The sequence below is a fragment of the Petaurus breviceps genome, unplaced genomic scaffold, assembly GCF_028583685.1.
Source record: "Petaurus breviceps papuanus isolate PSGF00001 unplaced genomic scaffold, PetGlider_PUasm1.0 176, whole genome shotgun sequence".
In the NCBI taxonomy this organism is placed as follows: Eukaryota; Metazoa; Chordata; class Mammalia; order Diprotodontia; family Petauridae; genus Petaurus; species Petaurus breviceps.
The window spans coordinates 6,001,958-6,027,839 of record NW_027185771.1 but is presented as its reverse complement, the minus strand read 5'-3'; the positions used below and the strand labels follow the sequence as shown (position 1 = coordinate 6,027,839).

The window sequence follows — 25,882 nt, the reverse complement described above, 5'->3', positions numbered from 1 at the left end:
CCTGTTACTCCTTCACTATGCCTTTTCCCCCTTGTTGGCCCTTATGGTGACTTCCTCAGTGAACAGCCATTGCTCTTCTAGAGAATACAGGAAATCGAGAGTTGGAAGAAGCCTACAGGTCACTGAGTTCCTACCCTGACCCGAGCAGGATCGATATTATCCCCCATGCCCAATGAGTGGTCATCTAGGCTCAATGATGGGGGACCACCAGTTCCTGAGGTAGTGCAAAGCCGTCAACAAACATTTACCAAATGCCTATTATGAATGAGGTCCTGTCTGCAAAGATTTTGGTGTTGAGATTCCTTTAGCTTTTTGCATTCACTGGATTGTGAAGTGAGTTTACTGTTGTTTCCAGCTACCCACAGAAACTGGCCTGGTCTCCCCTGAAGCCACAACTATTCATTGCTGCCATTTCTGACGGACAAGCCACAGCAATACTGTCTCCTCACACTCAGAGACATGGGAATGAGAAGGAAGCTTTCTCTTATTTTGCTGATCCTGACAAGATAATTATTAGATTTCAATCACTTCGCTGAAATGGTCCACAAAAGACTGGCTGGTCACTAGTTATCTTTATAATAGTTTCATGACTTGTAAACACTTAACACTGTACCTTACATGCTCTAAACACAAGCACATTTAAAAACTCTAGCATAACTCATTTTTACCCACAATTCAATAAATAATTCCACTCAATAGCCCCATTATACTGGCCAACATGTGTCAACTGCTTAATGAACTACAGTGAGATCAGGGCTGGCAGCCCAAGAAGCTGGCTGGGTTTTACTCAGGCTGCAGAGTGAGAAGTCTTCACCCGGGCAATGGTTAAAGGAGTAGACACTTTTGCCTGCTAACCAAATCTGGCACATCAGTTTCTGTGCAAGGTCTCCACCAACTAGTCTAGCAATCTTGAAGGCAGCTGTGCCCCACTTCATCCTTATGCTCTTGGTCAGACAGGTTCACCCACATCACATAACATAATATAACAATATAATATTTATAGAGAATATAATACATATATTATTATAGGCAATGGAGAGAAAGGGTGAAAGGCTAATTAGGTCCAAATTACTTTTATTTGACTTCAGCGGGAAATGCAAGACTTTGAAGGTTTAGCAGATGAAGTCTCTTTGCAACTAAACTTAAAAACTACCAGTAAGCCTTGGGCTTCTTGGCCTTTCAAAAGGGTCATCTTTCTCTGCAGAGTTGGTTTTAAAAATAATGATACATTTTCAGATCCTGAAGGTGTCTGAACCTCAATGACTAAAGATTTTCAACTGCTGCTCCCCCCAGGGAAAGTTGGAATTTTGTATTCTATCACAACAGCCGGCTGAAGGAGAGTCAAGACTAGCAATGAAAGAGAGAGAGAACAAGAGAAAAAAGGGTGAACAGGTGTTGCTGAGAGGAGTTATCGGAAAAAAATCCCCGTGTGTACACAAAATTATTCCATGCGCTGAACAGCGGAACTGGGTGGACCAAGTCCAGGGCCATTACACTAATTGGCACTTTTGACCTCCAGGTAGTCCCTGGAGAGCCAGTCAGGCCTGGGCTAGAAGCCCTCAGTCCCAGGCCCAGCCCCAGGTGCGGCCCAGGCTCCGCTCATTTACTGTAATTGGGCCTTGGCAATCTGCTCCACTCTCCTCCTCCTCCAAACCACTCAATGTGGAGCCTGCTGTGTCACTAACGCCGCCTTCCGAGCCCTGCAGTGACATTCCTGTTGGGGGAGGTTAACGAGGAGGGGAAGGCGGGGCGGAGGGAACCTGGCCTTTAACACGTTGCTTTTTCCTGATCCCACAATCTCATTTTAATCTTCCAAATCTCATCGCCGTGTGGTCCTTAGCTGTGAGGTCTCAAGTGCAGGCTTGTTACTAATTGTGAGTCCTTCAAAGGGAAATTAAGATGCTTCACTGCTTCCATTTTTCTTTACACTCACTTCTAATGGTAATGGTCACTGAGTACAATGGCAAAATGAAGCAGGGTCTGTTTGATGGAGACAAAGCGGTGAAAGCCAGAAGGCAAGATGCTAAAAGAGATCTCTAAGACAGAGGCATTCCCAAACTGTCTCAAGACAGTCAGGGCTCTGCATCCGAAGACACCTGGGAGCTCAACAAACAAGACAGAGGGGCTCTCTAAAGTGGGGTCCAGGAGCCCATGAACCCAGGGCCCAAGCCTGCTCCCCAGAATGACTGCAGAGGACAGTGGGTGTGTTACAGGCCCCTGCCTGACAGAGACGACCAAACCCCTGGTGGTCCAAGGGTGGCTATGAAACCCCTTCCATCCTCACTGAGAGCTCATCAGTGTCCTCACTGAGCCAGCCTCCTCCTCCTCCACCACTCCTGGTTTTCCCTGCCAGCCATACTAAGCCAGAAGGAAAGGGGGGGGGTCTTGTTACTGCCTACCATGTGCATGATGCCTCCAGTGGAAAAGGGCATTCCTGGGGGCAGCTCTCTCCCCCAAAGCTCAGCAGTTACATTAATGACCAAACTGGCAGGTTGTATGAGTAAAGGGTCTGCGTCACCTTTGGTTCCAGACACTTATGGAGTGCTTAGCCCCGGGTAAAAGGTGACAGCTTCTCTGGGAAGCATATCAGAACAAGTTTGGCTTCCTTTGCTTCTCCTTGCAGAGTCAGGACCTCAGGAATGTCCTAAGGGCGCCTGCAGGGATGGTACTGGTCTGGTCACAAAAGGAAGACAGGCAGATGCAAAGGCACTCTTTGTTCCCCTCCCACGGCAGGTCTATCAGGGTCTCTTAAGAAGCCTCTTGGGACCAGAGAGCTCCTTCGGTGTCAGCTCTCTGCTGCTAAGCGATGCTCTCTAGGGGCCAACCCTTGTAGGCCTTGCCCAGGTGGGCATGATGGCACCGCTTCCTGCTGTACCTGTCATGGGGCCACTGAAAGCTGCCTCTGGAGTTTCCAGGTGGTGCTCTAACGGGTGGGAGCTGTTTATGTGCGCTGCCTTCTTCGTGATGTTCTTTACTGAGTCACATTCAGCTGGACCTTGTTACTCGAGCCCAGCGCCCTTCAGAGGATCTTTCCTTTGTCTAGATCTTTGAAGATTTCTCTGCTTCACTTTCCCTATAAAGCATAGGGATGATGTATTTGGACCTTACAGATCCAATTAATAGTCTGTGTTAGGCCTCACTCCCTGCCAAAGATAACGGACTTGAGTTATGCAGCACAATATGCTACTGTCTTTGGTATCAGATAAATTCATACTTCTGGAAATGTGGTCCTCTGGGAAGGGAATTTAAAAAAGCAGAGCTCTCTTCTCAGTGGAGGGCACCATGTTGGGCTGACTTCCCCAGGCCTAGTTGGAGGGATTTATGTGTATACAGACCCTAGCCCCAGACTCTGACTGCATGAGCATGAAACAGCAGGCTTTTGTTTCTTCAACTCAAGTCTCTGGACTTGGATTTTAGCTCGAGTTTCTAGTTGCTACTTAAAGTCCAGTCAGGACCGGAGCCCAGATTTCCTGATGCCAAGCCCAGGGTTCTTTTTCTAGACTTTGCTTCTGTGAGGAAGGATAGAGAAGAGAACACTTTGAATTCACTGCTCTGAGCCTTAATTCAACACACTCTCTCCCCTGGCTTGTGGCACCTCCAAGGAGGGCTGGGCCCCACACCCGCCTCAGGTCTAGGCAGCTCACTTTACCCTCATCCTCATCTGTAAAATGGGGCTAACAACACACATACTGCCGACTTCACAGGGCTGTGGTGAGGAAAGCCCTTGGTAACCCTCTAAAGCACTCTGTTCACGTGAGCAATTATCAAAAACCGTATTAAAAGCAACAAAGAGAGAAGAAATCTATTAGGGCAGATCATCCTAAAAGGATACTGAAGACCAAAAGGTGAGGTCTTCCCTTCCCCCCTGGGAGAAGGAAATCACAGAGATGATGTTCCTTAAAACTCCACAGTAACACTCTTAACACATTTGAACAGGGCTTTAAGATCTACAAAACACTTTATCAGCATTGCCTGATTTGATCTTCGATACAACCATGTGAATATCATCACTCCCATTTTACAAATGGGGAAACTGAGGATTTCAGTGACTTAGTAGGGTCACATAGTCATTAAATTTCCTGAGGCATGACTGGAACTCAGGACTTCCACAAGTCTAGGCACACTGGCCCACGTTCACTTGACAGCGGAACATTACCAATTAATTTCACTCACTCAGGCCTTTTCTGTATTGTCTGGATGAAGCAGAAATGGGTTGGGAACAAGAAGATATGTCAAAGGGTATAAAATTATTGCAAGGTTTTTTTTTAACGTGCTTACCTGATTGGGTATTTCTCCCCTGGGTCTCTTCCCAGGTGGAAAAGCAGGGGCAATCCTGAATGTTCCTCTTGGCTGTGGGTGGTCACTCCAGAGACATTCTGCCCAGGGCAGAAATCAATGCCCTGCAAGGGAGACGACAAGCTGAAAGGGGTGCTGATTCGGAGGAGGCTTCCTTTGCTGTGTGACCCATTACCCAGGAGAAGACAAAAAAGATGCAGCAAAAGCCCATGACTCTCGATTTTTCTCCACCTTGGTTAAAAAAGAAGAGATACCTTATGTATATGCATATATTCATATATATGTATGTATATTGTGAGTGTATGTGTGTATACATATGTGTGTGCATGTATACATGTATACACAGGGTAAGCTGAATATGAAGGGATGATATCTAAAAAACAAAATTAAGAGGTGAGAGAGGAATATATCGGGAGAAGAAGAAAGGGAGAGATAGAATAGGGCAAATTATCTCACATAAAAGAGGCAAGGGAAAGCTGTTACAATGGAGGGCAAGAGCAGGGAGTTGAAAGGGAATGAATCAACCTTACTCTCACTGGGTTTGGCTTAAGGACGGAATAACATACACTCTCAATTGAGTATTTTACCCTACAGGAAAGTAGGGGGGAAGGGAATAAGAGGAGGGGAGTCAGAAGCAATAGAATAAATGGGGGGCAGGATAGGATGAAGGGAAATATAGTTAGTCTTTCACAATATGACTATTATGGAAATGTTTTGCATAACTACACATGTATAAGTTATATTGAATTGCTTGTCTTCCCAGTGGGAGTGAGTGAGGAAGGAAGAAGGGAGAAAATCTGGAATAAAAAATTGTTGTTACATGAAACCAGGAAATAAGATATACAGGCAATGGGGCATAGAAATTCATCTTGCCCTACAAGAAAGTAAAGGGGAAGGAGGTAAGGGGGGGATGGGGAGTATATGAGAGGGCAGATTGGGGAAAGGGGTAGGAGAGAGATGGGGAGAGAATCTGGAATTCAAAATCTTGTGGAAATGAATGTTGAAAACTAAAAATAAATAAATAAATTCTGGAAAAAAAAAAAAAAGAGATCCCTGACCTAACCCAAGTGGTGAGACAAAAAGCCAATATGTTTTCCCTACTTCCAAACTGGAGATTTGTTTTAGAATTTTAACTTCTTGCTATTCTGCTGTGGTACTGAATCAAAGCATATGAGCTAGCCCTCTGTTAGGGGTTTTGTAGGGCAAGAGTGCTGGCCTTGGGAGTCAGGAAGCTTGGAATTCAAATTACTTACTCACTGTGTGACCCTGGGCAAGTCACTTTAATCCTCTCAAGCTCAGTCTTTTCCTCTATAAAATGGGGGTAATGATAGCACCCACCTTCCAGGGTTGCTGGGATGATCAGAGGAGAGACCTAAGTACAGACTGCACTTTGTGAACCTTAAAGCACTATGGACATGTTAGCTATCATTTGTAGGTAGCAGAGTGGACAGAGAACCCGGCTTGGAGTCAGGAAGACCTGAGTTACAATCTGGCCTCAGATACTAGCAGTGTGACCCTGGACAAGTCACTTTACCTCTGTTTGCCTCAATGTCCTCATCGGTAAAATGGGGATCATAATAGCACCTATATCCCAGGGTTGTTGTGAGGGCAAAATGAGATTATAGTAAAGCATTTGGCACGTTGTGCTATATAAATGTTAGCTGTTATTATTCTTATTAGTATATTATTATTATTATCATTGCCTACAGCAACACTTACTAGGACCTTGGGGGATACAGCCAGAGAGCAACCCAGACCTTTCAGGCCCCAGATAATCAGACTCCTGACTGACCCACAGAAGGAGACCATCCTTTGGCTCTAGAACTTTCCACCTGAGGGAGGTGCTGACGCCTGACCTCATGCCAGCCTCTAGCACCTGTTCTTATGTACTCAATGGGCCTGCCTTTGGGATGCAGTGTTCCCAGGACCCAGTAAATCGGGTAACTGTTACGGGCTCCGCGCTGGCCTTGTTGGTGCCAAAATGATTATCTCAGCTTCACAGACATGTACCACTGGCCCACGAGCCGAGTCCCCCTCTGTCCCGTTCATCATCCAGGCAAGGCAGGGAGCAGCAATCCCGCAATCCCTTCCTCATGCCATCTTCAAGGTGCCTCTTGGCTTTCCCTCTGAGGTGACCCTAGATGGTGATTTTACACCGCTTTCAGCTGTATTAAAAATATCTGGGGGAGGTGACCATTCAGGCAGGTGGAAAATAGTGCACTGGGTTTGTTCTGAGCCCCATGTGTCCCCTGGGACCAATTGTCTAACGAGGGATAGGAGGCTTCTTAATGCCTTTCTAGGGGCTACCTCCCAGCCCCCGTAGAGGGTAAGATCTATGTATTTGTTTTCTGACACCTGAAAAGCTTAGCCTCTGAGTTCACAGATGTGTGAGAACGATACTTATTCAGGGAAAGGGAAAAAGCCCCCCAGAAATCTAAGCCTGCCAATACCTTAGAAGAGGAATGTTCTTGCAAAGAGGGGTTCCCAGGCTTACCAGGAACTGGCAACTCAAAGAGTTTTTTTTAAGTCGTCTTTTTTTTTTAAAACAATTTCAGCTAACACAGTGAACTATTTATTATAGTCTGTTACCCCAAGAGGGAACGAACTGATAAACTGACATGTGGTGAGTAGTAATACTTAAGCAGGGGATTCGGGGTGATGGGGGTGAAGCAGCTGCAGCAGGTACTCAGAAAGCAAAAACCACCACGAGGCTTTCTGTGGATGCTAGTGGGGTGTGATTGGCAAACAATTTTCTAAAATGTCCTGTGTTTTTAAATGGACAGCTGGTCAGTGGAGCAGTTAATATTCTGCTTTTCAATAAAGCAAGAAGGTGAAAAGCCCGTGAAATCCCATTTATCTGCACTGAGCTATGGATTCCTGAATCAGTGGCTGGAAAAATCAGGGGGCTGGCTTGATAGGTTGGACAGGGGGCCAATGATGGATTTTAAATAGATACAAAAATGGACGACCTTTTCCCCTTTTGGTAGTCGGGGCCCTGGAGACCAAATAAAGATTGAATAGTGGGGGGAAAACAGCAGAATTTAGTCTAAAAGGAAAGCTGAGCAGTTAACAGAGAGATATCAAAGCCAAGGCTGAATGTACAAATTATAATTTGGATGCAAATCAAATAAGCTATTTAATTAAGATGCCTGCTAATTGGTACAGGATTTCTCTCTCACAAATACCACAGTCTGAGGGAAGACCTTGTCCTCTGGGGTATTAGTGTCTGATGGGCTTCTGTTTATAGTTGCTTCCTCCCCACCCCTCACTTGTCATGTACGGAAAGTCACACAAACAGTTCCAGATAATTTCCCAGGGTTATTGATATTCTGGTGGCTAAAGAGCAGGAAATGGGGAGGGGGGAGACCTCAGGAAAGTCACTGTTCCTCTCTGAACCTCAGTCTCCTCATAGGTAAAAGGACACCATCTAAGGGTGGCGACATCTTCTGGCCCATAATTCCTGAGAACCCCAAGGGGGCTCAGCATCTTAAGATCCCCAGAGTTTCTGAGAACTCTACAGGGGCATCCAGGACAAAAATCCTGCTTTACTGGTAAATGAACTGTGGCCCAGAAAGGGGAGCAATTGGCCCTTGGTCACATCAGCACTGAGGGTCAGGGCAGAACTTGAACTTGGGTCCTCTACCTTCACACCCATCATTCACACACTCTGGGGATAAAGGAATGCAGGGCACAGAAGAGAAGGAGCTTCTGGCCTTCTCTCTTGTGTTTAAATGAACAAATTAGGAAGGAAAGAAAGTGAGGGAGGAAGGAAGGAAGGAGGGAAGAGGGGGTAAGAAAGGAAGGGAGAGAGGGAAGAAGGAAGAGAGGGATGGAGGAAGGGAGAGTGAGGAGGGAGGGAGGGCAGAATTTATTAAGTGCCTCCTATGCTTCAGGCCCTAGGCTGCTTTACAAATGTTATCTCATTTGGTCCTCACCACCACTCTGGAGGTAGGTGCTATTGTGAATAATAATGTTAACAATAGCTAGCATGTATGTGGTCCTTACCCTGCGCCAGGAGCTGCGGTAAACACTTTACAAATATTATTTTATTTTGTCCTCACAACAACCACACCTTAGAGTTTTTAGAGGAATGGAGGCAGACAGAGGCCACGTGGCTTGCCTAGGCTCACACAGCCACTTCTACAGGAGAGGACCAGTGTGGTGTGGACGAGGGAAGCCTCTCCACAAAGAGCCAGGCTGTGAATGAGGATTTATAGGCAGAGGGAAGAGAAGGAGGACAGGCTGATGGCCAAGAAGGAACCCAGTGAGGAAAGAAGCCCTGCCGGAGTAAGGAAGCTGTGGGAGATCACCCCGGCCCGCTACAACACAGGGCCCCAAAGATGCACGGGGGGGCCCTAAGACGCTCTCTCCAGGGTCACACTCTGAGGTTCTCTTTACTGAGTGGTGACCCTATGTGGGGCCCTCTGCCAGGCATCAGGACCGACATAAAAACGGACCAAAGCTCTGCCCTCCACAATGCTGACAGTGCAGACAAACACTAATAACTGAAATGCTGGGCAGAATGGGAAGGTACAGGAACGAGAGGCAGCAGGAGACAGAGAAGGAATGCTGGATTTTGGACTAGGGGAGCCTGCGGTTCTCTAGATACAAGTTTTGTTCTTTACTGTGCTATCCTGAAGGAGCCACTGGAATTCTACCAGACCTCATTGTCCCCAGGTGCCAAATGAAGGGAGTTGGGTCTGGACCTCCTACGAATTCCAGGTATAAAGCGTCAGGAGACGTCCAGGTGACGGCGAGGTCATTTTTGGTGTGAGGCAGTAGGGAAGCAACGGGCAGCTTTGGAAAGACAATATAGCCCCCTGGAGAGAGATCTGGACCCAGAGTGACAGACACCTCAGGTGGACCTCGCATCTAGGATTTAGCAGCTCTGTGACCACGGGCAAGTCCCTGGCTATCTCTGACCCTATTTCTTCATCTGCAAAATGGAGATACAAATGTTCAAAGTCCAGCTATCTTCACAGGTTGGTCATCAGGTTCAAATGAGATAATGTACACAAAGTGGATGGCAGATTTTAAGTTACTGTTACTAATTATGAAGGAAGCAAGGGGTGGCTCAATGGACAGAGTGCTAGGCCTCCAGTCAGGAAGCTAGTCTATCGTTTTTTCAGTGATGTCCAACTGTCTGTGACCCCATTTGGGGTTTTCTTGGCAGAAATACTAGAGCGGTTTGCCATTTTCTTCTCCAGCTCATTTGACAGATGAGGAACTGAGGCAAAGAGGGAAAGTGACTTGCCCAGGGTCACACAGTTAGTCAATGTCTGAGGCCAGATTTGAGCTTGGGAAGATGCTCTGTGCACTACACTGTCTAGCTGACTAGAGTCAGGAAGATCTGAATTCAAATCCCACTTCAGACACTAGCTGTGTGACCCTAAGCAAGTCACTTCACCTGTTTGCCTTAATCCACGAGAGAAGGAAATGGCAAACCACTCCTGCACCTTTCCCAAGAAGACCCCATGGACAGCGTCACAGGATCACAGAGTCAGACACAACGGAATGACTAAACGGTAACAATAATGAAGGAAACTCTGAACAAGGAGGTGTTTTCATGGGACATCAAAGGAGGGCTGATCACAGCAGGCAGACACTGGGGTGAGGAGGAAAGCGGTGTTCTAGGCAGAAGGAAGAGAATGAGCAAAGGCACGAGGGAGGGCAGCCTGGGCTGTGTCTGGAGAAGATCCATCATTGCTCCTCCATCCCTGTTAGTCTGGGACAGAAGGGACCATGTAGAAAGTCATGGATATGCTCAGATGGTCCCAGGAGCCTGCTGCCTTGAAAACAGGTGTTCAGACAGACTCGGAACATTGGCCACGGTGACGTTCAACATGACAATGGTCTGACCTCATGGGATTGCAGATTCAGAGCCAGAAGGAGATCTTGGATCTGGTCCAATCCCCTTGCGTTACTGATGAGGAGCGACACGGCTGCCCAAGGTTACTCAGGTAAGTGATAGGTAAGCAGGCTGCTGTCTTCTAGCATCATGGGAGAGGAGAAACGAGGAGAAAGGGCAGAGAAGAAGCGATCATGTCTGCAACCCAACTCAACTGAGCGCTTGGCACACAGTGGGCACTAAATAATGCCCACTGATGGGTGCAGCATCCCTGAATCACTAAGCTCTGTGCTAGAGAACAAGACCCAATGGAAGGACAGAAAGCCCGGGAGCTGCTCTAAGGAAAACCTGAAGCCAGTCTGCCCTAGAAAGCCTGTTCAAGGAGTCCTGGTTATCGTACAAGAGCTCGTTTCTTCAGCCTCTCCCCTTCTGACAAAAAACAACTGCTCTGGACAGAATGGCACATGCCTCACCTGTCTCCAGGGAGAAGGAACCATGAATAGAGGGATGCCAATACAGACACGAGGGCCCCCGGCCAAGGCTTCAGCTGGCAGTGCCCTCTATGGGGGAGAAACATTGGATCCTCTGTGTACGAGTCAATGTCTCTAGGTGCCAAAGGGAAGACCACAAAACCCCAGGAAACATGATGGGATGGAGAATCCTCCTGGGACAGAAGGTGATGCCCCAGGGCCCACCAGCCTTCACAGCTGGGCATGTGAGGCCACCAGATCAGGGACGAATAGGAGAAAGTGCTGCCATTAGCCAGCCTTGGCAGCCACATCAGCCCTACTGAACAAAAATCGCTTCTAATGTGTTAACTGTCTGGAAGGGCCTGGAAAACGGGGGTGAATCGAAAAGTCTCTATCGGCTCTCAAGCAGAAGGGATCGATGGCTGCCTGGCAGGCTTGGAGGACCACAATCAAATGTCATTATTTGTGAGGCTATACTTGACTTCACAGCTCCCTCTTCTCCCCCACCCTCCCCCTCTGGTTTATTGATCCCTAGATGTAGAGGAGAAGGGCAATCAAAATGGACCAGAGCAGGAATAACCCCTTTGGCATTTTACATGAGAACAATAGTATCTTCAGAAGGAAGGTGGGTGAGAAATAGACAGGCAGAGGGGAAAAGAGAGGAACCTTTTATGGACACAGCGTGTCCTCAGAGGCACAGGGAGGTCAGTGGCATCAACTTGAAGACTGGAAACCTGGCTGACTGGATCTAGGGCCTACCATAATATGGGAAGGAATGTGGCAGGAGGAAGCGTAGGCCTGGCTTTCAGGACAATGCTTGTCTTTCTCTTGGATTAAAGAGGCTCTCTCATGTGCCCCCTGGCTAACAATACAGATCAAATTTTATTAAAAAAAAAAGACCCCAAAGTATTTGGTTGCACTGGAAGCCTAGTATAGCAAATATTAAATTCTACAAATGTTTATTAAGCACCTACTAGGCACTCTTTCCTTGCCTCTAGCTTCCTTTAAAGCTAGCTCAGGTGCCACTCATTAAAAATCAATCAACCAATAAGCATTCATTCCACAAGGCCTTTCTAAGGGCTCTTTCCCTCTTTTTTTTTTTTTTTTTTGCTTTTTGGAGGGGGGAAGGTAGGGCAATCGGGGTTAAGTGACTTGCCCAAGGTCACATTGCTAGTTTTGTGTTAAGTGTCTGAGGCCAGATTTGAACTCCTGACTCCAGGGCTGGTGCTCTATTCACTGAGCCACCTGGCTACTCCCGGCTCTTTCCCTTTTAAACTTACTCTGCCATGCTTTTCCTTTTTAAAATTCCTTTTACTTATTTTATTAGATATTTCGTGAGTACACATAAAAAAAGTCTTTTAACCACTGCTACTCAATATTGTACTAGAAATATCAGCTTTAGCAATAAGAGAAAAAAAAGAGATGGAAGGAATTAGACTGTAATGAGGAAACAAAACCAGCGCTCTTTGCAGATGATAGGATGGTATATTTAGAGAATCCTAGGGAATCAACTAAAAAACTACTTGAAATAATTAACAACTTTAGCAAAATTGCAGGATAAAAGATAAACACACATAAATTATCAGCATTTCTATATATTACTAACAAAGCCCAAAAGCAAGAGACAGAAAGAGAAATTCCATTTAAAATAAAAAGCGTAAAATATTTGGGAGTCTACCTGCCAAGACAAACCCAGGAACTATAGGAACACAATGACAAAATACTTTTCACACAAATAAAGTCAGATCTAAATAATTAGAAAAATATCAGTTAGGGGCAGCCAGGTAGCACAGCGAGTAAGAGTACTGGCTCCAGTGTCGGGATGACCTGGGGATCAAATCCGGGCTCAGACACTTAGCACCCACCCAGAAACATCTGGCCATGTAACCTTGAGCAAGTTACTTAACCCCAATTGCTTAGGGGCAGCCAGGTGGCTCAGTGAGTAAGTTCCAGTGTCGGGATGACCTGGGGATCAAATCCGGGCTCAGATACTTACCACCACAACCCAGAAATAACTGGCTGTGTAACCTTGAGCAAGTTAAAAAAAAAAAAAAAAAAAAATATCAGTTGCTCACGGGTAGGCAGAGCTAATTTAATAAAAATGACAACTGTACCAAAATTAATTTACTTATTCATATCATACCAATCAATCTACCAAAAATTGTTTGATAGAGCTAAAAAAAATAACAAAATTAATCTGGAAGAACAAAAGGTCCAAAATATCAAGAGAATTGATGAAAAGAAATGCTAGGGAAGGTAGCCTCGTTGTATCAAATCTAAAACTGTATTATAAAACAGCAGTCATCAAAACTATTTGGTACTGGCTAAGAAATAGAGTGGTGGATGAGTAGAACAGATTAGGTACACAAGACACAGTAGTCAATGACTACAGTAATCTACTGTTTGATAAGACTCCAGCTTCTGGGATAAGAACTCACTTTTTGACAAAAAATGCTGGGAAAACTGGAAAATAGTATGGCAGAAAGTAGGCATAGACCAAAATCTTACACCCTATACTAAGATAAAGACAAAATGGATATAAGACTTAGACATAAAGGGTGATACCACAAGCAAATCAGGAGAGCAAGGAATAGTTTACCTATGGAGAAGGGAAGAATTTATGACTAAACAAGAGACAGGGAACGTTATGAAATGCAAAATGGATAATTTTGATTATATTAAATTAAAAAGATTTTGCACAAACAAAGCTAACACAGCCAAGATTAGAAGGGAAGCAGAAAGCTGAGAAACAATTTTTACGGCCAACATCACTGATAAAGACCTTATTTCTAAAATACATAGAGAACTGAGTCAAATTTATAAGAATATAAGTCATTCCCCAATTGATAAAGGGACAAAGGATGTGAACTGGCAGTTTTCAGATGAAGAAATTAAAGCTAGCTATAGTCATATGAAAAAATGCTCTAAATCACTATTGATTAGAGAAATGCAAATTAAAACAACTCTGAAGTACCACCTCACACCTATCAGATTGGCTAATATGACAAAAAGGGAAAATGATAAATGTTGGGGAAGATGTGGGAAAACTGGAACATTAATGCACTGTTGGTGGAGTTGTGAAGTGACTCAACCATTCTGGAGAACAATTTGGATTCCTTTGATCCAGCAATACCACTACTAAGTGTGTAACTCAAAGAGTGCATAAAAAAGGGAAAAGGACCCACATGTACAAAGATATTTATGACAACTCTTTTTGTAGTGGCCAAGAATTGGAAATTGAGGGGATGCCCATCAACTGGGGAATAAATGATCAAGTTGTGGTATACGAATGTAATGGAATACTATTGTGTTATAAGAAATTATGAGCAGGCAGACTTCAGAAAAACCTGGAAAGGTTTACATGAACTGATGTGGAGTGAAGTGAGCAGAACAAGAACATTGTACACAGCAGCATCAATACTGTATGATGACCAACTACGATAGACTTGGCTCTTCTCAGAAATGGAATGATCGAAGACAGTTTCAAAATAATCTTGATGCTATCTGCATCCAGAGAAAGAACTATGGAGTCTAAATGCAGATAGCACACTATTTTTCTCTTTTGGGGGGTTTGTTTTTTCTTCCGTGTGGATTTTCCCCTTTTGTTCTGATTCTTCTTTCACAATATAACTAATGTGGAAATATGCTTAATATGATTGTTCATGTATAGCCTATATCACACTGCTTGTCATCTTGGGGAGGGGGAAGGGAGATAAAAATTAGGAACTCAAAATCTTATAAAAGTGAATGCTGAAAAATATCTTTACATGTAATTGAAAAAATTAAAATACTATTAAGTGGGGAAAAAAAATCTCTTTTTGAATTGTGAGTTCTAAATTCTCTCCCCACCTCCTGCCTCCTCCCGCCCACCCCCACCCCACATCAAGAAGGTAAGTTGATTTTGATTACACATGTGAAGTTGTGTAAAACATATTTCCATACTAGCCATGTAATTTACTTTGTATATAACTTTGCACTCACTTGGCTCTGTACATGGTGTATTCCCTCTAAGAGAATACAAGTCCCTGGAGGGTGTGACTATTTTCTGTCCTTATATCTCTCCTAGAATAATGGCTTATGCAGTATTGAACCAGCAATAGGGAGGGACAGCTGTGGTGCACTGACAAGAGAACCGGACTTGTTAGAAAACCCACCTTCAAATCCCAGCTCTGAAATGTACTAGCTGAAACAGCAATATTGTTTGATGAAGAACTGTGAATAACTTAGCTATTCTCAGCAATACGATCCCAAAGGGGGCTTGTGATGGAAGCCCACTATCTGCCCCCAGAGAAAGAACTGATATTGACTGAATGTAGACTATTTGCTATTTTTCACTTTCTTTTGTTTTTTTTCTTTTGAGTCTTCTTATACAAAATGACTAATATAGAAGTGTTTTAAATAACAGCACATGTATAACCTATATCTGATTGCTTATCATCTCAGGGAGAGAGGGACAGAATTTGTAACTCAAAACTTGGAATAAAAATGTAAAAAAAAAAAATTTACTAGCTGATCATCAAAGACAATCAGACCTCAGTTTCTTCATCCACAAAATGGGCAAGATAATACTCTGTACTATCAACCCAATGAACTAGTAAGAGAAAATCATAATGTAAACCTTGAAGTGCTGGATAATTCTGGGTTGTGATTACCAAATACAAATGGAATGACATTCAATAGGGTTGGCTATAAAGTGCTATCCTGTGGTTCCCAAAATCTGCTTTATAAGCACAGAAAGAAGGAAATGTGGCCAAATAAAGGCACCTATAAAGCCAACTCTGCCCTAATCTGATCACCCCCGTAATGCAGTGTCTGGTTTTGGACAGCGCATTCTTAGGACAGACAACTCACAGTTGATAAGAAGACTGTAGACCAGCTCATAAAAGGCCTCTTGAAGTTACTAGGGATGTGTAGCCCAAAACAGCAGTCAGTCACTCAAGAAACATTTATCAAGCACTTTCTAGGTACCAGGCACAGGGCAAAACCAAAGTTGTCCCCCCCCCCCCCAAAAACAAACCCTGCCCTCAAGGGTTTTCTTACTTTCCGATGGGGTAGACAGGGCCCAAAAGAGGCAAGGAAAATGTCGGTACTTTCAGTCACGTGTCGACTCCCAGACAGAAAAAAAGGAAATACTCTCTTTCCCATGCTCAAATTCCGCTTCTCTCTCTGTTACTCCTGCTTTTCCCGGAGAGCTTCCCCTGCCATTCTCAGGCCTGTCCCCAGCTATCTGTCTTCTTGTATGATCCTACTAAAGGTGTTGGGAGATGTTTTACTGGCATCTCCTTCCTGTCATCACCTCATCAGTGACAAGGGAAGGGAAGACAAAGTACAAAAGGGTGAAACTTTATGTATTTAAGCCAATGGCTCAGGTTTCTTCTGGCTAACTGGCTCACACGCTAGAGATGCAGAGTCAAAGTGTGTACTCTGGTCTATTTAAAAAAAACCCCAAAACTTTCCAGGTCATGGCTCTGATATCCCACAAAAGCAGGCAATGAGCTTCCTTTGTGACGAAATCAGCTTGTGAAACTGGTCTCTCCTGTTTGGCTAGGATAACTCAAATTTCATCAATAATATTGATAACAGACCCACCAGTAACAAGGACGGGAGGCAGCAGCAATTAAGTCTGGTGAAAGTGAAAAAAGAATGAAAATGGGGGGAGAGGGGGGGAAGAGCCGAATGGCAAAATAGCCAGCGTTCTGAAATCCTTCCCATGTAAGGGCTGTAATTAATGTCTGGAAGACATGAGAAGAATTGGAACAAATTTCAGCTCCTGCCTCCTCTGCGTGTTGTTAATGGCTATTCTGTCCACTAATGTGTTCCAATTTTACCCCCATCAACCACATGTGATACAAACTGCAGGAAATCAAATGAATTTTTAATCATTTCTCTGATGTACAGTATAATGCTGACTTTTATCAGCCAGTAGTTAAACAAAGACTTGGAAAGAAATAAATATTGCTTAATTGCGCGACTGCCACTGCTCACAGTAGGAGCGTCTATGAAATGAATAACCGGTCCCCATTCTCGGTTCTGTGCAGAGTCAGAGGGATACGGGCAGGGCTGTGCTGATTTTTGTCTTCTGGGGGGTGTTTAGGTAGAAAAATAGGCTTTTTTTTTTCATACTATGCAGAGAAATAAAATACATTTCTGAAACAAGCCTGCCCTCTGCCATGTAAATAACTTTATCCTGGTGGGAAGAGAACAAATTTTCTTCATTCTTTGTTTGCCCAAGACAGGAGGTTAACTTGTATAGCTGCAGTCTGAATGCATTAATTCGTCCTTGCAAACACAAATCTGATCCTACGTCATATTCTTGTGTCACTGGGACACAACAGATTGGACCCTTTGCGCTAAATCAGTTACTCATTAAGTCCCAAATCTGGTCTGGGCCTCCTGACCTTAGCTACCCCCACTCTCCCTTCTTCCCAATCTATTTAGGCCCCAAATAGGGAAGTTACATGTTTGTTTTCATATTCACAGATGCTGTTGGCATTTAAAAATATATATATTTCGCCCTGAGGGCTTAACAGTTCTAATAAAAAATATAACATAGTTGTAATAATTATGGTCACAATGACCTTGCAGCACCAATTACCTTGCTATAGACATTATTCAAAGCGGTCCCCTAATGCTCAGCTTCATTTCTAAGAGCATAATCATCTCAGCGTACTTATGGCTCACCCGTATGGTGAGAGGGCCTGTAAATTAGTCACCAAATATACAGCAAAAAATGTACAAATGCAAGGCATGAGCAGGATGCAGCTTATGACCTAAGCCCCAGGAAAACGTGTAGAAATGGAAATAGTTGTGGTGTTTCTTATGTAGAACTCTCAAAACTCAGAAATGTTTGGCCTGAGATTTACAAAATAATAATGTACCCTTCTAAATAGAAAGAAATCAAGATAGTGTCTGGGGGAATTTTTGCCATTTTGACAGAAATCTGGGGTTGGATGGGTCATTTTTCAGCTTGAAGGACCAGGGCAGGTTTCCTGGATCAAGCAGTACCTGAGCTGGGCCTGGGGGGAGGAAGAAGAGTTTAGCATGCAGAAGTGAGGACAGAGGGCATTGTAAGCAATGGCCTGACCATGTAGGCAGAGGGAGAAGGGGGCAGGCAGGCTGAAGTTAGGGGTTACTCTTTCTGTAATACAGAATCACTGGGGGAAACAGTAGAAGAAAAGTCTGGACAAATGGATTGGAACCAGATTGTGTAGACCTAAAATGTTAGGCTAAGGTTGTGTATTTTATCCCATCGGAGAGGCACTAGGGAAACACTAAACTTGTGAGTGATGTATCCCATGGATTATTTTGGTAGCTGAGCTTAGTGAGGACAGACAAGAGAAGGGAGATACTGGAGTTTGGGAGGCCAGTTAGGAGGTCAGAGGGGATGAAGGCCGAGAATAGGGAGGGTGGTAGCAATAAGAGTGGAGAGAGGGGGACAGGTAAGAGACAGGATGAAGACAGGATGGACAGGACTTGGCAGATGACCATGCGTGCAGGGTGAAGGGGAAGGAGGTATTCCGGATGACACAGAGCTTGCACCTGAGTGTCAACCATTGAGGGAAAGGGGGGGAGGCAGCTGGGAGGAGAACCAGGTGGGGGCAGGGACAAGAACTGGAGGTCAGTTATGGACAGACACCATTTGGCGCAGGTTAATTCAATGAGTATTTCTTAAATGCCTCCTGGGCACTGGGTTAAGGTCTTGGGGTACAAAGGCAAAAACCAAAGAGTCTTTGCATTTGAGGAGCTCAGAATCTGCTGGGGGAAGGGGCAGAGGGTAGGAGGTAATGAGACATAAGGTGGTGTAATGGTCAGGGTGCCTCTCAGAGGCCCTGTTAACTCACTAAGGCTTCAATTACAGAAGGGTGTTCTATCTCCCTCCCTCAGTGGAGGGAGCTTTCACACCAGGAGGTACCACACTGATGGCCTCACCAACTTAAGACACCCCCAGGAGAGAGAGGGCAGCAGAGCCCATGGGGACAGACGGACAGAGAGACACACGTGTCAGGTGGTTGTATATGACTGACATTTATACAACACTAAAGCTTACCAAGAGTCTGACACAGCCCTTGTTTCATCTGATCCTCCCAGCAGCCCTGAGGCCCCATCCTATAGCCTCTGACACTCTCGCACCCCCGCACCCTGAGGGAGGCACGACCTTCTTTTGCATTTTTTTCTCTTATTATGAGGTTAAACACCAAATAGAACATATCACATACTCAGCTACTCAGGGGCTGAGACCTTCATCACCTGGGGAACTAAACTAACTCCCTGCCAGGCTGGCCCTCCCAATGCCATGGCTCTTCTTTTAAAGATGTTACTGCAGCAGCAAGGAGAAAAAGGCTGAGGATAGACACTCCAATATCAGGAGGCTGGAGGAGGATGAATCAGGGAAGGAGCCTGAGGGAGGGTCGGCCTGGGAGAACAAGAACCGGCCAAGAGCAAAGTCACTATAAAGGGAGGAGGGGGTGGCCCAGTGTTGAATGCTACTGAAATATCACAAGGTAAGGATTAAGAGATCATTGGATTTAGCAGTTAGGGAGTCCTGCTCCCCACTAACACCACTGGCTCCTAAGGCGACTATTTCTAGACGGTTAGCAGAAAAGATGACATGTCCAAGGAAAGGTAACTCTCAGAACAGGGAAGACGGGAGCATATTTGTAGGCAGTGGGGAGAGAGAAGGAAGATGAGAGAGGGGAATCCCCAGGGATTGAGGTCTTATAGGTGGCTGGATGGGGCCAAAGGTGGGGTCTTGGCAGGGAGAGAAGCCTCATCTCCTCCTGCACTGAAACAAGGAAGCCTGCCATGTGCAATCTTCCTCTTTCTCCAAGGGAGAGGCCGGGTCATCTGATGGAGAGGTCAGTGAGGGTGTAGCTGGCAACCCAACAGGGCTTATGCTCACAACAGAGCCGAGCACACATGTGGTCCCCACCTTCTTCCAGGGAGGACACTACCTAGGGATCTGGGAGGCAGAGCGGGGAGCAGACAAATCTCTACTCAACTGGTAAAGACCAGGACCACCAGGAGTGTCAACAACCAAGCCAGAGGCAGGGATACCCCCAGGACCACGCTGGCTCTTCTCCCCAGATCTCAGAGGCAAAACTGTGCCTCCCACGAGAATCGCAGCTGCTCTGCTGCTGGCCCCAGGAAGCGAAATTCTGTGACTCAGCTCTGCTATCAATTCCAACTGCCCTTTCTCCCAATTAGACCAAATAAATGTTAAGTCTCACTGTATCAAAGAACCTTAACGCCAGCAAGAGAAATGAAGAGAGTCTGCTATGAAAACTAAAAGCACTGAAGGAAAGGAGACGGAGAGCAGGAGGAGAAAAGGAAGAGGAGAGGGACCCAGTGGGGGAGAAGAGAGAGGGAGAGGAAGGGAAGGATGGAGGGAGAAAGAGAGGGAAGAGGGGGAGAGGAAGAGACAGGGAAGAAGGGGAAAAAGGAAAGAGGGAGTGAAAAGAGGAAGAGAGACAGACAGATAAGGGGGGAGAGAGAAAGAAGGGGGAGAGGAGGGAAGAGGGGGAAGGGAGGGAGGAGAGGGGAGAGAGAGAGAGAGAAGGGGGAGGTGAGGGGAGGAAGAGGAGAAGAGAAGAGGGGAGGGGAGAGGGGAGGAGAGAGGAGGGAGGAGAGAAACAGAAAACAACAGGGAGCAGGGGTGAGGGGCAGAGACAGACAGGGAAGAGAGAGAGGGTGAGGAAGAGAGGGAACAATAGCAGCAGACACAGCAAAAGAAAAATGGAGATGAGCCAGCAATGGGGGAGCTACTGTTGCCCCACATGAAGCCTGGAAGGCCTGGGTTCGAGTCCTGCCTTGGACATTTCCTGGCTCCATGAGTGACCCTAGACAAGCCATACCCTTCTCTAACAACAGCCAGCACTCATTAAGCCTCTCTGTGAGCTGGCGTTGTGCTAAGCAGACCACAAACACCACCTCACTGGATCTCCACAACAGCCCTGAGAGTAAGTGATGTTATTGTACCTGTTTTATAGTTGAGGAAACTGAGAGAAACAGAAGTGAAGTGACTCACCCAAGGTCACACGGCTAGTAAGGGTTAAGTGTCTAAGGCTGGATTTGAACCCAGGTCCTCCTGACTACAGGCTTTCTTTACTGCACCACCCAGCCCACCCCAACCATTGTTTTGTTCATTTTAGTCGTGTCCCGCTCTGTTTGACCCCATTTAGGGTTTTCTTGGCAGAGATACTAGAGCAGGTTGGCCATTTCCTTCTCCAGCTCATTTGGATGAGGAAACTGGGGCAAACAGGGTTAAGTGACTTGCCCAGGGTCACATGGCTAGGAAGCGTCTGAGGCCAGAGAATACCACCACCTTCCAGGGTGGGAGTGAGGGCACATTCTGTTACACATCCTGCTGTTATCAATAATAATGAGGATGACAAATGCAAGCAGTGAGAGAAGCCCGCCCTGCCCCAACTGCACCCGCTCTGTGGGGTCTTCTGGATGGGGCAGAGGCTCTCCTGTGTGTTCCCACTGTAAATGCCGCGTTTATCACCGTGATGAGGTAAGAAAAAAAAACTGCGTTTGGAAACAAGCTGGAGAAAAGGAAGAGTTACAGGAAGAACGAGGCTGGGAAAGAGAAGCAGGAATGAGCCAGAAATCTTGGCTGAAGTGAGGGAGAATGGAGGCTGACGGCTGCAGCTCTTCTTGGCCCCAGCTAGCCTGGAGGGGGCTCAGGGAAGGCAGGGCCAGGAATGGGATGGGACGCGGAGCAGAGAGGAGACCTCGAGGGCTGTGACGGCAGTCTTCTCCCAACTGCTCACACAGAGCTCCTGGACATGGGGCCCAAGGGGCTTCTTTCATTCTCTCTGCCCGGCCTGAGAACCAGAGGATGACACATAGGGATGAGGTGATGGGAAACAGGAAGAAGCAGGACAGATACCCCCTCAGGAGGAAGCGTGGACCGAAGGAAGCACCCTGGGTGCGCAGTGAGATGCCCAGGTTAAACTCTGCCTCTGATGGCAATGGCCTGAGGACGTAAGCATGTCACTTACTGCCCCTTCCAGGCTGGATGCGATGGCCTCTGGGCCCCCCCAGCTCCAGATCCACAATGCTAGGACCCCCTCCCTCCACATAAGGCCTCTGAGTGGTGGGAGCACAAATAAATAAAGCTTCTCCCCATGAATTTTCCATTAAATTAAGGGACATGGAATGGGGCCCAAGATAGAACTCATTCGCCCCGCCATGGGCCTCAGGCTCTCCCCGGCTACCTGTCCAGTTCTTTGGTGGCCGGATCGGCTGTTCAGGGACTCACCGAGGTGAAAGCACGTAAACCCCAAGCAGAGGGCAGCTACCTGATTGAACTCTTCCCACGAGTTGCTCCAAGTCCAGAAGTGAGCCTTGTACTGTCCCACTCTGACAGCCATCAATTCGTTGCCACGGTAATAGAAGATGGGCCTGTTCCAGAAAGAGAGCAGGACAAGGATGGGGGAAAGGGGAAAAAAGGAGAAGGAAAGAGGAGAGAATGATTCAGCCACAGGACAAACACCAGAGGCTTCAGGAGACACCGAAGGAAGGGAGACTGATGTCTCCCAGTTCCAAGACAGTGAACCCAGGCTGTCTGCTGACAGTCTGCAATGCCAGGTTTTCAATAAATACTTTAAAAATGCGTTTATCAGGTTGGGGTCACATTAGAGGAAAATGGAGCATGATATAAGGGAGTTATGTGTGGCTGCTGACCTCGGTGCTACCCAACCCTGGAGTTTGTTACTGTTATTTTTAACAGAACCCAACAAATTAAACAGGGAACACCATCTCACAAGAGGGAGGGGTAGAGCTGGGCACATAAAGCAGAGGATGCCCGGCCTCCTGTGTGTGGCAGCACCAGATGGGTGAGCTGAGGAATGGAAGATCAGGAAGAATTAAGTTAGGATGCTTACATGCCTCCCCTCCAATTAAACAAGGCATTGTGGGTCTCCACCCTGCCCCCCCAACCTGGAATTTTAACAGAGGGTAAATAAACATTTAAAAAACTGCAAACTCCTTCCTAGCCCACACCCCCAAAGAAAGAACTCTAATTTCCCTGGCTCAGAACGGGCCCTCTGCCCTATCTCATCCTCAGCTTTCAAATTCATGGTCCTCCAAAAACTGCCTAGGAACTGATAATCTGTTTAAACAATTCCTGCTGGGCAAATCAGCACAGTCTCATAGGTCCTAGGGAAAAAAAAGAAGTTAGGCTTTGGACAAAAGCTCCAAACAGCATTAGGAGTTAGAGTTTGAGGAATTTTTGTGAGTAGTAGTGTCTTGAAAAACTCTAATCACAAGGTTGCTTGCAATCTGTCTGTGCTTTCCTTTATCCCTCTTTCTCACATTTATAGTTAAGAAGTGAGTCTAAACAACTGCCCGGAGGGAAGCAGAAACCAGGGGTGCTGGGGGGGGGGTGCCCATCACAGCCAAACAGCCAGGGCAATAATCAAGCTTTGGCTCAATAACCCTGACACCAAGTGGGCTTTTTTGGACACCAGAACCGGAGAAGGTGTAAGAGAATGCAATGCACTTTCCTCCCTACCCTCTGCTGTGTCAAGACTTCCCTGGTTAAGCCCCACTCTTACACACTCCACCAGGTTTGCACACAACCCCTGATGCCGGCAACAGCCCAGGGACTCATTACTGACAATCTGTTTGGTGCCTGAAAGTCCCAGCGCTCTCATCCTACAAGCCACCCCCCTCTCCTCTCAGCCTCATTCATCTGCCCAGTGTAGGAGCAATTCCTTTTTCTAAAGTCACAATCACCAGATGGGGTTTTAAAGCCTCGGTTCTGTACCACTTCAAGAGCTGAGGCGGCCTGCTTGGCAGGGGGAGGAGATGTGAACAGGGGTTCCGGAGCGCCTTTCTGTCTGTAACTAACCTGTCAATCAGCTTGCCATGTATAATGGCTGGGAGAAGGTCAATGCCGTCAATCTCTCGGTCTCCGGGAGGCTTCAGGCCCACCAGGGACAGGCTGGTGGTGAACAGATCCATCACACTCCCCAGCTGGTGACTCACCTGAAATCGACCAGAAAGTGGGGTGAGGAGCCCAAGGGCAGGCCGTCCTGACCCCAGGCAGCGGGAGGGGGGCATCCCCACAACTCGGCCCTGTCACAGCAGAGCACACACACACACACACACACACACTCATCCATTCCTATCACCACTGTTTCTAAGGGACCCTATTTGAAAGCTGCCTATAGCCCTAAACAGGCACTTAGGAAGTACTTCCATTCCCAATACCACGCCGAGGGTCAGCACACAGCACATGCCCCACCACCTCACCCTCCTCCATTGATACGTCCTGTTTTGGCTCAGTCTTAGGGTAAGAATCCTATTTTGAGGAGCTCCTTTCCCCCATCTCAAGCCTGCCCTGGTTCCTGGGGATCTGAACAGGACCCCTGAATGCCAATTTTGGGTCTCTTTCAGGGTCAGTAATGGCTGGCCCTCTGGACGCTGGAATGCACCACTGGTCTTGCCTCCCCTATCCCTTGGGACTCCTCTGTTCTGGGAATGCTACAGGATAGATAATTTTGTATCAGAGTTGGACCCTTGAGACTCTGGACTTTGGGCATTGGGATGAAAAGGCCCAATTTCCTGGGCTATGACTCATGGGAGACATTTCATTGTACCTCCTCCCACCCCCAGCCTTTTTCTGGCTCCCTGTCCCCACCCAACCCTTCCCTGACTAACTGCAGGTATCTATAGTCCCCTGGCTTCCCTTTCCCAGGAAGGCACAGGTGTGCACCACAAGAGTGAGAATTTAGAAGCCAAGTCATGAGTAAGATGGAAAAGAAAAAGCCTTTCCCTCAGGTCTCCAGTGCAGCCTCAGAAAGCCTGAGCTGCATCAATTCCTGCAAAGGACGGGAAGGAGATGATTGCACACAAGTGATAGCTTGACACATTTTGGCCAACGGCCAATATTTTATAATGAAATGACCATCCACAGTCTGGGCTCGGTCCATTAATCTACCTGCAGTCTGGCTGGTGAATAGAGGGCGATTATTTAAACAAGGTAGCGACCTTGCCAGGATCAATGCTCCCTGCAAGCCCAGGCTTGGACATGGACGTCTGGCTCTTTGCTTCTGAGGTGAGGTCTGGCTTTCTGCAAAGAGCCGTGGCCAGTCACTCAGCTAACAAAAGGGGCACTGAGCCATGATCACAAGAACGTAAGAGTCGGGATGTAAAATGGGAATCCATCAGTGAAGGACCACTATTCAACTCTCTCTCTACAGCTCAAGGGTGCTGCTGATGCTCAAAAAAATGTTTGTTGCTCAGAACTACTTTTGAAAAGAATCATTTGGTTTTTTTCCCCAAGAAAGCACAGCAGATTCCCTCCCCATCACAAAGACAGGCCATGGGAGTGAGTCACACTGATGGAGCCTATTTGCTTTTGGATGAACCAAACCCAGAAGAGTCCTCTTGAACGTGGAATCAGTTAAAGCCCCTGCCAATGGTCAGGCTCAGGAGGGATGGGGAGCTGGGGAACAAAACAGGGAGGAGCCTGGGCAGAGGGTGGCCTCCCGCCCAAGGCTGAGGGTGGTTTTACTGGCGTCGGGCTGATTACTGCGCCAAGGCTGGCCTGGAAAGAGCCCGGCCTTCGAAGCCACAACTAACTCTAGCTAATCCCAAGCCTCCAACTCTGAAACTCCACAACTTCAGACAATGAGATTGGCCACAGCTTCCAGACTTGAATGAATTTTGAGAAACAAAGGGGACAGGCAGCTCTGCTGCATTATTCTCGAAGGCAAAAGAGCATTTTATACTCTAGCAGGCCCTTGGAGAACAATGTTTGCTAATGCTCTGAAACACACAGAAAAGCAAAAACTGACTTCTGTCTCCATCTGAAAACAGTTCCTGTGCTGGAATCCCCGAGTGCCCAGAAATAATCCTCTTATGACTTCCTCCCCTGCGGGAGGTGGGTGAGGTCAGGGGCTGATCCCCCTCTGCTCCCTCATGCTGTGCCAGAGATGAGACAGCCCCACTAGTGACGTGGTCGTGGTTTTTAGAGAAAAGGGGGCTGAGGTCACGGCCCAGAAACCCATTCCTGCTTTTTTTTCATCAGAGCCCCAGAGTACGCATCCTTCCCCATCTTGAGTTTTAACAGGTAGTGTGTCTGCCCAGAGATCCTGCATTCACCAAACTGTTATTAGCAGCTAGGCCTGGGCTATTATCTAATTTATACAATGCACTGTGACAGTCCTGTGGGGCCATCACCAATTCCTTGTCCTGGCCCTCATTAAACATAACCAGATGGCGATCGCTGGCTTTAATCATCCAATTACGTCCCTGG

The 25,882-nt window shown here is 46.6% G+C and overlaps 2 protein-coding genes across 6 annotated transcripts in view; one reads left to right on the top strand and one right to left on the bottom strand.

Annotated features, from left to right (window-relative positions):
* The window catches only part of TRAPPC2L (trafficking protein particle complex subunit 2L), a 423,767-nt gene that overhangs the window by 364,831 nt on the left and 33,054 nt on the right, over positions 1 to 25,882 (top strand). The window lies entirely within an intron of this gene.
* GALNS (galactosamine (N-acetyl)-6-sulfatase) overlaps positions 1 to 25,882 on the bottom strand; it is a 69,608-nt gene that overhangs the window by 17,718 nt on the left and 26,008 nt on the right. For 2 of the 4 annotated variants that reach the window (XM_069085554.1, XM_069085553.1), the window contains exons 10-12: positions 23,471 to 23,607; positions 21,918 to 22,020; positions 4,279 to 4,400 (exon numbers count right to left, since the gene is read on the bottom strand). In XM_069085554.1, the coding sequence (XP_068941655.1) occupies positions 4,279 to 4,400; positions 21,918 to 22,020; positions 23,471 to 23,607 (362 nt within the window). The remainder of the gene's footprint in view (positions 1 to 4,278; positions 4,401 to 21,917; positions 22,021 to 23,470; positions 23,608 to 25,882) is intronic. The other 2 variants (XM_069085557.1, XM_069085555.1) reach the window with 1 other exon arrangement.